General features: G+C 33.1%; 1 protein-coding gene and 1 long non-coding RNA gene across 2 annotated transcripts; both read left to right on the top strand.

Moving 5' to 3' along the window:
• Positions 1 to 1,068: 1,068 nt before the first annotated feature.
• On the top strand, positions 1,069 to 10,364 carry LOC143606065 (uncharacterized). The gene is made up of 15 exons (XM_077081961.1): positions 1,069 to 1,447; positions 2,964 to 3,222; positions 4,288 to 4,393; positions 4,496 to 4,637; positions 5,045 to 5,309; positions 6,166 to 6,458; positions 6,765 to 6,811; positions 7,212 to 7,356; positions 7,879 to 8,065; positions 8,192 to 8,390; positions 8,840 to 9,217; positions 9,292 to 9,349; positions 9,554 to 9,641; positions 9,733 to 9,807; positions 9,888 to 10,364. Exons 1-15 carry the CDS (start codon positions 1,168 to 1,170, stop codon positions 10,000 to 10,002), a joined length of 2,637 nt encoding a protein of 878 aa, XP_076938076.1. The 5' UTR covers positions 1,069 to 1,167; the 3' UTR covers positions 10,003 to 10,364.
• A 1,125-nt stretch (positions 10,365 to 11,489) lies between these two features.
• LOC143606064 (uncharacterized) lies at positions 11,490 to 11,845 on the top strand. Its single transcript, XR_013148670.1, has 3 exons — positions 11,490 to 11,570; positions 11,653 to 11,707; positions 11,790 to 11,845. It is a non-coding gene; the product is annotated as an uncharacterized LOC143606064 (long non-coding RNA).
• The last annotated feature ends 3,141 nt before the right edge of the window (positions 11,846 to 14,986 follow it).

Below are 14,986 nucleotides of genomic sequence, written 5' to 3'. Positions count from 1 at the left end.
ATTTTCAAACCCGATGAACCCGAACCGAGAAACCCGAAACCCGAAAGTACAACCGGAATAACACCCATAACCGGACGTAATCAGACGGACGTTACCGAACATTCACGTACACTATTGAACGGAATTGACCCTTATTCGTGTTCGTCCGTTAAGCTTACGAAACAAAATTTTTTGTTCATGTCCGCTTCGTTTATTAAACGGACGAACTTCTTGCCGAACAGACGATCGGACGTCCGGTTCGCTTACAGCCCTAACCAAACATATAACACAATATGCACAATCATTAGTAAACAACAAAAGTTATTTATTTCCAAGTAAACACATTTTTTGGTGGGTTATGACAATGAAAAGTTTGAGCTAAACATTGCGAAAATTGTCAGTTCGAATCCCGAGTCCACCCGAGTTTTCGTCCCATCATGCGTTACACAAGAGATTATGCTCTTGTGGTAACTCAATGACCGTTAAGTAACAACCAATAGTATAGTTTCCCAAGATTTGCCCGGTTAAAACAACATAGTCGGTGTAACCCAAATGAAACAATATTTCAACAGATCCACATCACAATAAAATCATTCCTTCCTTTTAACCACTGAACACGTATCCATTCAAAATTTTCAAACATAGGCACATGTCTTATGTATAAAATGAAACTAATAAACGAGAAGTTGTTGAACAACTTTCATAAAATTGGAGACATATGCATGTATTTCATAAAAATAAAATCAATAAACAAGAAGTTGTTGAACAACTTTCATAAAATTGGAAGCATATACATGTCTTTCACAAATAATGAACTTCATAATCAAGAAATTGTTAAACGAGACATTTCTACATGTGTTTGTTACATACCGACAATTATAAATTTCTTGATTACGGAGTTCATTATTTGTGAAAGACGTGTATATGCTTCCAATTTTATGAAAGTTGTTCAACAACTTCTCGTTTATTGATTTCATTTTGTGAAATACATGCATATGTCTCCAATTTTGTGAAAATTGTTCAACAACTTCTCATTTATTAGTTTCATTTTATGCATAAGGACACGTGTCTTTGTTTGTAACCCAAATGAGACAATATTTCAACCGATCCACATCACAATAAAATCATTCCTTCCTTTTAACCACCAAACACGTATCCATTCAAATTCAACCGTAATACAAACAAACCATGAACAAAAACGCCTTCATTTTAACCGTCTTAGGGCTCATTATCACCATCATTACACGCACTTCCGGCGAATCATCAACGTGTTTGACGGTGTACAAAGAAGGCGGTGCACCGGCGGTGTTCCAGTCACCACAGTGTGCTAGATGGAGCTTACCGAAACACGATTCTACTCGCAGACGATCCGCAGCTGGAAGATGTCAATCGGCTACACGTCAAGGCCGACGTAAATCGCACGAGGATCGCACGTTTTGTACTCTCGATATTCGGATTCCGTTTCCAGGTAGTATATATTATTAATCAGTTCGCGTTTTATTTTAAGTTTTGTTTTGTGATTGTATACTGTTGTACTGCAAATTAGGTTATGATATGATATAGTAGATTGTATACTGTTATGATAGGAGTTACATTGATTGAGAATAATAAGTTAGGGCTAAACTAGTGTACTGATTTATATTAATTTGATTTTTATTGAGTTTTTAGTAGAATTTGTGCTCTGTAACCTCTGTTTACTTCATATCATTGATTCATATTGTTAATTGATTGTAAAACTAATGTTAATTGATTGTAAAACTAATGTTATATACTTCTATACTGCAAATTAGGTTATGATATGAATATATATGATTAATGTTTTGGTACAGCTTATTCTAGGAGTTACATTGAATGAAGACAATAAGTTAGGGCTAAACTAGTGTAATAATTCATATTATTTTGATTTAGTTGTGAATTAAATTTGTGCTCTGTAACCTCTGTTTGCTTTACTGATTCATATAATAGATATTTTGGTGTAACTTATGATAGGAGTTTCATTGATTGAAAAAGTTTAAGTTAGGGCTAAACTTGTATAATGATTCATGTTATTAATTGATTCGTGTTTGATTTTCAGTTTTGTTTTGTGATTGTATACTTTTATACTGAAAATTTGGTTATGATATGATTAGTATTTTGGTATAACTTATGATAGGAGTTACATTGATTGAGAATAATAAGTTAGGGCTAAACTAGTGTAATGATTTATATTACTTTTGACTTTTAATGAGTTTTGAGTAGAATTTGTGCTCTGTAAAATCTGTTTGCCTCACCGATTCATATTATTAATTGATTCACGTTTAATTTTCAGTTATGTTTTGTGATTGTATACGGGATGTTCTAATTTCTCCTGAATATGCTACTTATATACTGAAAATTAGGTTAGTATATGATCAGTATTTTGGTATGGCTCATGCTAGGAGTTACATTAATTGAAATAAATAAGTTAGGGCTAAACATGTATAATGCTTCATATTATTTTAACGAGTGACTGCCGGTTCGGTTATTAGCCTGAACTAAAACCATAACCGAAGTCATCGGTTAATCTATTTTATTAACTAATAGGTTTTCAGTGAATCGGTTCAGTTTATTCGGTTAGTTTGTCGATTCCGGTTCTGTTAGTTTCGGTTAATATTTAAAACTAAACTTGAGCTGAAATTTTTGCTTAGAAATACATGAAATGGAGGTATAAAAGCTAGAAATACATTAATATATGAATGGTTCGGTTCGGCTTGGCTAATTTCGGTTAACCGAGGGTGCAAAAAAAATCGAGAACTGATTTTTGGTTAATTCTGTTTCGATTAACGGTTCGGGTATTGCTCACCTAATTTTATATACTATTGATTTTTTGATTAAATAATAATTCTAGGAACTTTTTTGCCCTTTCAAGTCATTAGTTCCCTTTAAAGTTACATTGAAACTAAGTATTATGTTTATGATAGCCGTTAAGACTGTTTTTCATATGGTTGATTTCTCATGTGATGCAGGGCCTAATGGCATTAGAGATACTTCTGTTGGCATTGTGGCAGTTTTTGATGGACATAATGGTGCAGAAGCTAGTGAGATGGCCTCAAAACTGTTATTTGAGTATTTCACACTGCATACCTTTTTTCTTTTGGATTCCACGTTTTCTTTTTTGTCCAAGATATCAAAGGGAATGTTACCAAATAAGGGGGAACATGATTATGCTTCTCAAATGCTTGGTTGGGATGAGAAGCTTGGTGAATATGTGCTGCATATTGGAAGGTCTTTCTCTCTCTCTCTCTCTCTCTCTCTCACACACACACACACACACACACACACATGAACTCAATAACAATCTCTCTTCATAGCAACGTGATTCACCCATGTGTATGCACCACAGAGCCAGGGGTAGGCAAAGGTGAGGTCTTGGCCCCTAACCATTTGTCTTTCGAACCTAACAGACAAGAATATTGAATTTTATTAAAAAAGTAAGGAACATGCTTCACTATATATTTTGAGGTCGTCACATGTTTGAAATTTGAATGGATGAAAAACTATCTACCTTGTCAATGCATTATTGTAGGAAATTAGTAACTTTTACTTTTACCGCATTGACAACAATACACTATGTATCAACTGTTCCTCTTCAATGGCGTCCTCTTTTTGTTTTTTTATAAGTTTTCAGTTTTGCACAACACACATTAAAGAGTGTTTTCTCTTGCCTACTTGTAGGTAAGATATATTACCATGGTCTGGGTATGGTGCATGCACATTGTGAGTTATGGGGGCAAAACACATGGACTTGCTTGACATTTTACTTACAAGTACACAAGATGGTATATTGTTGTATTGCTTTTTTGCTTAAATTTCAAAGGCTATAAAAATAACTATTTTGTTAACCAATAACTTTAATCATGAGAATGAGAGAATCTTATGTAAATAGCATGACTCTATAATACTGTTATAAGGGATAGAAGTTATGCTCATGGATGATGGAAGTCAAGAAACTTTCGTATTGGTTGAGCTTGTGACATAATGTTTAATAGTGTATTAGAGTGTGTTGCTATATCTCAATAGTTCAGTAAGGTTGTTGTTCAAGTAATCTTTGGGAATGTATATATAGAACATTAGTTTAAGTTCAAATAAAAGGATGAAACAAAGCTTCTTTACTACCTTAGGGCATTATAACATTCTTTAAGCCCGACAAATGATTCTCAAAGAAAACCATAAACACTGTTACACTATGTGTATTTCTTGTTAACTGCAATGTCGCCCCTAACGTGTCTCTTAAGCAATTTCAACACCAAATACTCATATAACAAGAATTATTTGGCATTTTTGTTGCAGGATTAAGTTCACATTGTCAACAATCTTCAATGGAGATTTCCACTTGGAAATTCTTAAGGAATCTCTGTTGAAGGCCATTGACGATATTGATGCAGCATTTTGTAAGGTTAGTGGTAGCTGCTTTTCCTTTTATTATTATATATGTTTGTGTTTGTGTTTGTGTTTGTGTGTGTTTATCGTTGAACTTATGTTTTGTTTATTTTCAAAGGAAGCTATTAGACACAACTTCAACTCTGGTTCTACTGCAACAGTTATATTAATAGCAGATAGTCAAATTCTAGCTGCCAATGTTGGAGACTCAAAGGCTTTCCTATGCTCTGAGACTTTCCAAGCTCCTGCTGAGGCTAAAGGTTAGAAAGTGAGCATTTTAATAATTTTCTGAGACATAAATGATTAAAAGACATGTAGTAATGTCGTAGCCAGATTAGTGGGTGCATTTATCTTTATCATGCTACAATTTATTTGCACTAAAAAAGGCCCCGTTTAAAAATTTTCATTCAGCTAATCTTATAAGTTAAGAAAGTTAACTGGTTTTCAGGCATTGGAAAAATATTCAGGACGATCAAAGTTACTGATACATCATCTCGTCTACCTAAAATTAAGTCTTTTGAAAGTTCAGTGTTTTTTTTTCGAAGTTATTTTTTAAAGTTGGCGGCCTTTTTATGGGTGAAAGCAAAGATGGTTACCCCAAACAGATATTAGACTGCAGTTTGTTACCTTTTTGTGGATGATAATTGAATGTTTTTGTAAATGGCAGCTACTTTATTGAGATTGTATGGAAATAGAAGACGTGATGGTGCTTCTATACGCCTGAAAGATTATGGAAATTTTAAATTGGCGGCATCTGACGGCTTACCTCTTTTTGCCGCCATAGAGTTGACAAAGGACCACCATCCTGACAGGGTTGATGAACGAACTCGGGTAGAAACGGCGGGCGGTTATGTCTTTGAGTGGGGTGGTGTATCACGAGTCAATGGGCATTTGGCAGTTTCACGTGCTATTGGTGATTTGCCCTTTAAAAGGTGAGTTTTGCATTTTGATAAAGGAAAAGTTGCATGAAAATATAAGAAATATTAATCTGATTGTTTTTTTCTTTGGTGTTTTCACTCATAAAAGGAAACTGAATTTCAAAAGTTTTTAAACATTCAACTTTCAAAAAAATTTGATTTAAGGTAATCTTATTGACCCACCCTATCAAAATGATGATGTGGAAACTGACGTGCTGGTAACTTGCTGACTTTTTATCTAAACGAACATTAACAAAGGTAAATGAACATATATGAACAAATGTAAATGAACGAAAACAAACATAAATGAAAACACTTTAATGAACACAAATTAACAAATATAAAACCTTTAAGCAGATGACTCATTCAGATAATATTTAATTATTTTCTATCAATACATAAACGAACACGAATAAACAGACATAATAAATAAACTAACATAAATAAACGAACATAAATGAACGTTCATGAACATCAATGAACGAACGGAACATGTGTTCCTGTTCGTTCGTTTATTAAATAAACGAACATAGACAAACTTCCCGGCGAACGAGAACAGTTCGGAAAATGTTCAGTTCGTTTACAGGCCTACTACTTGGAGGCTAACATATACTATCCTGACTGTGACTACTTTCCCCCCTTCTAACATGGTGCCTGAAAACTGTATAACTTACAAGATTACCCTAAGTAAATTGTTTTGAGTGAGCCTCTTTGTGAGCGCAAATAAAGTGTGTAATCCAAAACAAGAATTAGACCAAAGTTCATACCTTTTTATGCAATTTGCCTATATTGATACTTCACATTTTGCAGCTAAATTTCTTTCTTTTACCTGGAAGCCATTGTTTACTTAGTTTTCATTGTTTTGCATCAGCTTTGGTGTTATATCTGTTCCCGAGGTGACAGATTGGCAACCTCTGACAGCTAATGATAGTTATTTGGTGGCTACTTCTGATGGTGTTCTTGAAAAGATAGGCCCACAGGATGTCTGTGATCTATTCTGGGAATTACATACTCATACCCCCTTGGAATTACATTACAGTCCTTCGTGTTCATACTCATTAGCTGATTGCATTGTTGATACCGCTCTTGAAAGAGGCAGTATGGATAATGTGGCAGCTGTTGTAGTTCCATTCGGGCTAGAAACCCTGCCCACTGAACGATCCTGAGAAGTTGAACTGCAGAATTATGTGGAGGGACAGTCTGGTAATTTTACTATTTCTGCTTTCTACAATATTTATGAATCAGTGTAGATTCTTATCTCCATTTGTTACACAATGTAGTATGGAATTTCTAGTTTCTTATTTCTTTTGTTACGAATGGAATTGTTTCTGATGAGTACATAAGTGTTTAGTGTTATCTAAATATTTACATCTTCCACATTTCATCTTTTTGCTGACTTTTTAGTTGTTACACCATCATTAACCTCTTTTTTCTGTTGTTTGCTGATGGCAAAAAATCTTGTGTTTGTAGGGTCGGAGGATGGCGAATCAGTTATTGACAAGTTTGGACGTTTATTGGTAAGGTTAATCTGTATGTTATATGGTTCTATAAATAAACTATCATTGCGGTTTTAATATTTAGTGAGCCTCTTCTGTTTCAAACTCTGTTATCAATAGTATAAGGTGTCAATGTGCTTGGAATTGTATAGTTTATGAAAGCATCATGGTCTGTCCAAACTCATTAATTTAACAGACATATTTGACGTTCATACTCGTTTTCACAAACGGTGTTCTCCATCAAATAGTTTTCAATGTCTTTAATGTGACTGTGATGATTGTACTCTATGTTCCAGTTTTCTTATAGTCCACATATATTGGACATAAAATATATTTGTCTTTTGAATGATGCATGAGAGTGTATTCATATAATATTTTATGTTCCAAGCTGGAAATTATGATTGATGTTTTTTTGAACTAGGTTGAAGGAAAACATGACGCGGACGGATATTTCTATCTATCCGAGAGTCTAAATGAGAATGATGACAGCACGTTCTGGATTTCGAAGGATGAGCAGGATTATGGCTCACTGCAAGCCTTGCCTGACATGCTTAATCAAAACTATGGTTAGTCGAGTTCCTTTAAATTATTTTCTCTGTTTTTTTCTTCTTGCATGTTTCTTCTTTTTTCTTTTCCTTTTTTCCTTTTAGTTCTTTAATGATGTGTAGAACCCTTGTTGGTTTCATGCATGCGTGTCTGCAAGATGGGCAGGTTGGGTAATGAGGCAGAATGTGTTGGGTTGTATCTCATTTTTTAGTACACATCGAAATATGTTCGGGTGTGTTGACCCACACAAACCTTTTTTTTATTAAATAGTTAATGTGTCAACTATGTTACAAAAACAAATAGCATTTTAGTCTTTGAATCAAAACACTTTATATGCATTACATCTGGGACTTTTTGTAACACCCATTCATTTGACTCGGTTATCTTTCAGCTTGTTTATCTTATTTGACCCATTTGAGATAAAACGTATCCCTAATTGACTCATTTGACTCATTTTTTTATCTTATTGCCACCTGTATCATGCAACTTGAATTATAACTGTGGATGCTATAATCAGTTTATAATTTCTTATGTAAAATCAGGTGGACCTTTAAACGTGTACCGTGAACAAATGATGTGCTTACACTTTGGGAGGTCTAATGACGGGGATAGAGATCAGTGCATTAATCCCGAGGGTCTTGCAAGTTTTTTGGGTTTTTTAGAATCACTCCCTGCACCTAATGTCAATCAGAATCAAGAATCTTTTGAGAGTGCCACTCCTAACACAAGGTTTCTTTATTTATTAACGCTCGCATGCAAAAAAGTTGTATAATTGATGCTCTTTCATGTATTTTCTTGATTTCTAATCTTTTAACATTTTGTGGTTAATAATGTTTTTTAAATAACTTCTTATAGGTATATACTGAAAAAAAGATTTGATCGTGGATCATATGGAGAAGTCTGGGTGGCTTTTCATTGTAATTATCTCCAACAAAGCAATGATTCAGAACATGGTGTAAAGAACAAATTCCAATTTCATAGAACTCATCTTGGCACTGAAAATGGAACTTCTGGTCTTTCCAATGATAACATTTTCATTTTGAAGCGTATAATGGTAATGTTGTTTACGCATGTGACTAAATTTCGTCCTCATAGCAGAAGTTGTGATCTGTATGAAAATTATTATTCTGATGGAGAGTTATTTCTTAAAGTTTGGTAGTTCAAGATTATTTAGATTTTGTGATCTTCACCTTCTTTTAGGTTCTAGTTTTTAGATAAGTTCTTAGCTTGGTTTTCCATCACAAAAGAGTATTGAGTGTACAACATTCTTTGTAAAACTGCTATTGAATGTGACTTCAATTCCAAGAATCTGTATGGGGTTAGGAAAATATATTATCTATTTCAACTATGTCACAAAACTCCAAAATTTAAGAGTGTTATCGTATGCAATTATTTTCTCACATAGGTTGACTTTTACGTTTGTTGAATTTTCTGCACTTTACTAGAAATAATTGTCTTGTACTGTATTTCCAGAATTAATGAAATGTCACAAACTGAAAACAGGTAGAAAGGGGCAACACAGTTTACTTAAGCGGTATACGCGAGATGTATTTTGGTGAACTTTTTCTAAATGCCTCTTCATATTTGGGCGGTACATTGTCAGTAAAGGCTGCCTATGAAGAAGGGCTAAAGCATATTGCAAGATATATCGAGTCATTTGAATCAATGTCAAACGAGATATGGCTTGTATTTCGCCATGAAGGTACTTCTTTATCAAAACTTTTGTATACAGCAGACGATATTGGAAGTAGTGACGGCACAGCAAATGAAAGTGATGATCATATTAAACATGTTCGTATACTGCATCCGTCAAATTGGTGGCGTTGGTTGAAGACCACAGAAGCGGGCCAAGAGGAAATGAAAAATCTTATACGGCAGTTGGTATGTTTGCTAATTGTTGTTAAAAGAACTTAAGGTTTACTATATCAATTAACTCTTTTCTTATTTTTCATCAGTTGTTGGCACTTAAATCCTGTCATGATCGTAACATCACCCATAGGGATATTAAACCTGGTGAGAACATTACCGTCTTCTAACCAATAATGCAACTCAGATTGTGTCTTGTTTTCATCTACAAAGACATATTCTTCTCCTTTTATGCACATGACTTCTAATTATGAATTTTTTTAGCTAATTAAATGTTGTGTAATATGTGATGTAAATTATGTTTCTTTTAGTGTTTGTTCTGACTTGGAATGCATTATTCTATTTTGCAAGAGAATATGATTGTTTGCTTTGAAGATCAGGATTCTGGAAGATGCTTAAAAGGAAGCCCTGTAGGAAACGAGACTTACGTCACTAAAATGTACTACCCAGTAATCTGTATTTCCTATACGTTGACTTTGACCAATGGTATGATGATGTTTATAATCTAATCGCTTGTTTTCTTTCACAAGGCGCATTATTGACTTTGGTAGTGCATTGGATAAATTTACCGTAAAGCATTTATATGGGGCTGCTGGACCTTCTAGGTAATTTCTTTTTGTTGCTTTGTGATGCATTTTAATGTTGTTATACAGTGATTTATGGAGAAAGTGTATTTCTGTGTCAGGGATGAACAAACTTATGAGTACATGCCTCCAGAAGCTTTTTTGAATGCTACTTGGCATCATGGGCCATCAACCATAACTACAAAGTATGCCTTTTTTATCTTGTCATTGGTATAATTACACGTGGCAAGTTCGATCCATTTATTTATTAATCTATATGCATTGGCCGCCCAAGTATTCAGAAGTTTTGTTAACACCACCTGACTATTAAAACAATTGTGAGTTGTAAAAAATCACAAAAAAGCCCCTGATCACTTTCAAAAGGATCCACTCTAGATGGATTGTCAATACATGTAGGTTGATTCAGGGGTGTTTTTGTCATTTTAAGTGAAAAGTTCCTACATTTAAGGGTATTGTCAATGTCATTTTGTATTTTGTTAGAATCAGCATGAACGAAACCCAATTGATACTTGGGTACCTTTAAACCTTTTTTTTAACATATCATGGCCTTAATGAAAACTTTTGGATACATAAGTGGTCTATGTAATATATTATTTCATAAAAAAATGCTAAAATGGAAACGTGTCAAATGTGTCAAAAATCAGCCAAATATTATTTTAATGCATGAAACCTTTATAATCATTTTATTGTGTATTGAATTGTTGACAAGTATGATATGTGGAGTGTTGGTGTCGTGATGTTAGAGTTGATTATAGGATCACCAAATGCGTTTCAAATAGATGCCAGAACGCGGATCAATATCTTGAAGGCTGGAATGAAGGATTGAAGGAGCTCGCTTATAAGTAAGTTCTATCTAGCACAATAAAATAAACATATGACTTTTTATTTAATGGTCAAAGGCTTAACATAAGTAAATAGTGAGCTACCAGTTCCGAAAAAACTTAGCTAAAAAGGAAAAAAGGTTCAATGAAGGTTGAATAAAACCTCCTAAATCATATTTTTTGAAAAAGTATATAATTGTTGAATTGATATAATTTTTGTAATCATATATTTGACCCTTTATTCGGGTCTCTCGCTTTTCCAAATGTCGGGTTTGTTTTTGTACTTGCCTGTTAAAGCTTGACGGTTGATTACCTGCTGAATTGGCAGACTAAGGTCATTTATGGAATTATGCATTTTGCTTCCGGGGAGTTCTGGAAAACATCTTTCTTGGGGTCATAACGGGAAGGTTAGTTGATCTTTTATTTTTCTGAACTTAACACCTTCTACATGCATACCAAAAAAGGAGTCAATAAAGCTTTCAGGAAACTTAAGTTTTGAATTATTTTATCATTGTTAATAATTTGTTATGCAATATTTTATTGTGGGATGATAGTGAACAATCAGCAATTCAGCATGCTATATTTGATAACGAAAGTTATATTACTTCGGTAGTGATAATATTATACTTTCTTTTGTATAAACTGAAATTGGCCCTGGGGAGGTTTTTGGCATTGAAATCACACCTTGGCCGACTTACGACCCATTTAACGTGTTTCGGTCTTAAGTGTTATTTACTCAGTTGATCCGTTAGATTCAAATGTAACCCAAATTAACCCGTTCACATACAACTGGGTCAAAATCACCTTATATTTTGGTTTATGTTTCGAGCAACTGCTTTGTAAAATAGTGCACTAATTAATTTCTATACTTCGGATTTAGACGTCGGGTTCACCAGCTTCTTGGAAATGCTCTGAGGAATTTTTTGGAAGTCAGATTAAGAGCAGAAGTCCTCTTAAAATAGGGTTGGTTCATAAATTATAATTCATAATATAACAATTTTATATGTTGACGTCTTACATAGTTACATTATGTTTTTCTAATCAGGTTTCCAGACGTTTGGGCTTTGAGATTAGTACGCCAACTATTAGTTTGGGATCCGGTATGTTAATACTAAAAAAGGTTTATTAATAATAGAGGTTGCAATTTCGACCCGTTTACTCATATTAGAAATTGAACCGCAGGAGGATCGATTGACGGTTGATGATGCTTTGCGGCATCCCTATTTCACACACCATACCTGATACAACACAATGATTTACACGATGTTCAAAGGTACTCTTTTTTCCACTCGTATTTATTTTTTCATTGCTGTCACTATAATTTGCAAAACGACCCGCTTGCGTTTGATTTAAATTGTGTAATGACTTATTGACTTTATTAAGTACAACAATTTAGGAAGTTGTGAACATTTGAATATACTGAAGATGTTTTACATGTTTCCCTTATATATAGTTCCTTTAATTATTATTATTATTATTATTATTATTATTATTATTTATTTATATTGTTATTTTTTCAGTTTCATGTTTCTCAAGGCGAGCTCATCAGATTTAGACCCGTTTTTTTTCAGATTGTAAATGCTTGTTTCGTAGGTTCTGTATATTTCAAGGCACGTGATTTGTATATGAAATGTGTTTTTCTTGGTTTAGATCGAAACATAAACTGGTTTAGTTCGTCGCGTATGTCAAAAACTTACCGTATAAAATCCAGAAGAGACTATCATTACAAGAACTTTCTCCATTTGATATAGCAAACAAACATCTCTACACATCTTAACTCAACAATAAGTATACAAAAACCAAATTTAAGACTGATAGAATTACTGTTGATTGAACACTTTAACGTTTTGATTTTATTCACGTATTCATATCACCGCATAATCACTTGCACTCTCTAGGTAACTTCAACATACTATGCAAATCTTACATATGAGAATATGCCCGTGATCTTACTTTAACATATCGACAAACATGGACATGGTCTACTTGTTCCATTATGACCATCTTTATCAAAATCATTCTAAGATAATATGAAAGGCGAACGTTTATTTTAACATATGATTGATAACTAAGTATTCATCTATATCATCATAAAATGAAATGTTGCTTACATTATGTTTGATGATGTCCTTACTCATGTGTTGTCATTCATTATCCCTACAACAAGCATCTACTAATCAACTATAAACATTGGGTTATTAATCTAACCCGAGTCGCCCGTTTGTAACTATAATTGAATATTTCTTTTGTTAACCACACATCTCAAGTCCCAACATTTAATCTCATGTTTATACACCTATGTGATCTATTGGACTAATTGCTCAAGGTCTTTACCCATTTGTACAAAAAATTCATCTTTAAGTTCATTTCGAGAACCCTACACTTCATGTATAGTCTGATGTATATCACGATTTTGGCCTATTTCCGGACTGTATTTGTTTATGGTGTTAAAAACAAAATTGTATTAGACTCTTGTAGCTTTCTAAAAAATAAAAAATAAATAAAAAAAGAACACATTCATCAGAATTTAATGCCATTTTATATGATTTTTTGCTTTGATTATATCAAAAGAAATTATGAATTTCAGTCTTGGGTGCTTCCCCAAATTCGACCCAAACCCTAACATGCAACCCTTTCTCATAGCTCAAAGCCAAGGTACACATTCTTAAAGATTAGGAACGATAAAAATAATAACTGTTTATAATATATTAATGTAAAGCTTTATAGTTCAAAATAGAAACAAAATCACTTAAGGATTGTTTACTATATTAATGTAGATAGATTCAAAGCGTCAATTCGATTATAGTAATCAAGTTGTGTGTTCACTGTTTACCTTTTCTTTTTTCTTTGTCGCTGGTAGCAAAGCAAGCAATCTAAAGCACCTTCACTTTTGTTTTCTATTGATTCCCATGTGCTCATGTATATTATATATATATACTTGGTACTTACAACTTCCTTGCAAGTCTAATATTGTCCATATAATCCCTTAACTTCACTTAATAATTAAAATTGGCCAATTTATATTATTTTAACAACCAACCTTAATACATTAAACTTCCATCTTATCATAATATATGATCAAGTGTAACATAACAAAAATGTTTAGCCACAATAATTAAGAGAAGATGGCAACATATATTCTCAATAGATGTTTATGTCAATTTAATATGAATCCCACATTTTAGGATGTCACGTGATCTATATGAAAAAAAAACATAATAAACTAATGTGTTTTATCTCTTAACTTGTGTCACACGTTCTAAATGCAAACCGGATCTTGCACGCGCAATATGGTAAAATGGGTCGTAACCGGATCACATGCAACTAGCCAACCATGTCAAATCATCAAACCCTGTCAAATCAAACCATGATCGATGTCATGTTGACTGTTGACGGTCCTTTTATTTTATTTTCAGATTTTATTTACGTATATGTTTCTTTTGTTTCGTTTAATTAAGGTCATGATTTAGATAATCGTTAGTTGTTTTCTTTAGTTTTTATTTTCTAAAAAAAAAAAGAAAAACTCTCTTGTAAGGGCTCTATTTAAGTAACACAAACAAATGACAAAAGAAAGTGCATAAATGTACGAACAAAACGTGTGTTCATGTTCATACTTTAATTAAATGAACAAAAAAAATGCGTTCGTGTTCGTTTAACTAAAATTAACAAAATTTTCGTCGAACAGTTTATAAACGCACAGTTCATTTACATGCCTAATTCATCAGAGTTTAGGAATTTATGTAATTTTTATGGTTTTTGCAAAACTGCTATAAATCTGACAAAAGAAGTTACGAATTTCAGCTAGGGTGCTTCCCAAATTCGACCTAAACCTTTACATGCAATTCCTTTCTCATAGCTCAAATCAAAACTAAACATTCTTAAAAGATTACGAATGCTGAAAACAATGATTTGACACGTACATCCAAAAACTCAATGAACCACGTGCAAAGCTATTCATAATTCAACAATAGAAACAAAATCACTAAGGATTGTTTACGCATATGTTTCTTTTGTTTCATTTAATTAAGGTCGTGATTTAGACAATCGGTACTTGTTTTGTTTACTTCTTATTTTCAGAAAAAAAAAAAGAAAGAAAAACTCTCTTGTAACACTCTTTAAGTAACGTGGCTGAATGAAAAAAGAAAGTGGGTGTTTAAAAAATAAAAAATAAAATAAACTATCTGTTATGATATTAGCCCTAAATATAACAAGCTTATTAGAATAATATATGAACTTGGAGTTAACAAGAAACAAGGAAATATGAGAATATGAGAATTTTTACTGGATACATTAAATCGATCAAGATACATAGTATTTATAATATCAAAACACTGTTTATAATCACTATTTAGGGGGACAAGATTATATCATTGGTTTGA

The sequence above is a fragment of the Bidens hawaiensis genome, unplaced genomic scaffold (genome assembly GCF_021521415.1).
Source record: "Bidens hawaiensis isolate Kalapana, Puna unplaced genomic scaffold, B.hawaiensis_p1.1 tig00072908_1, whole genome shotgun sequence".
In the NCBI taxonomy this organism is placed as follows: Eukaryota; Viridiplantae; Streptophyta; class Magnoliopsida; order Asterales; family Asteraceae; genus Bidens; species Bidens hawaiensis.
Note: the sequence above shows the minus strand (reverse complement) of the source record. Positions and strands in the feature narration are given on the sequence as shown.

Coding starts and splice junctions, on each gene's coding strand:
- LOC143606065 (XM_077081961.1), top strand. CDS start 1,168: ATGAACAAAAACGCCTTCATTTTAACCGTCTTAGGGCTCATTATCACC. Junction 5,310..6,165: donor GGTGATTTGCCCTTTAAAAG/GTGAGTTTTGCA, acceptor GTTTTGCATCAG/CTTTGGTGTTATATCTGTTC. Junction 6,459..6,764: donor CCTGCCCACTGAACGATCCT/GAGAAGTTGAAC, acceptor TTGTGTTTGTAG/GGTCGGAGGATGGCGAATCA.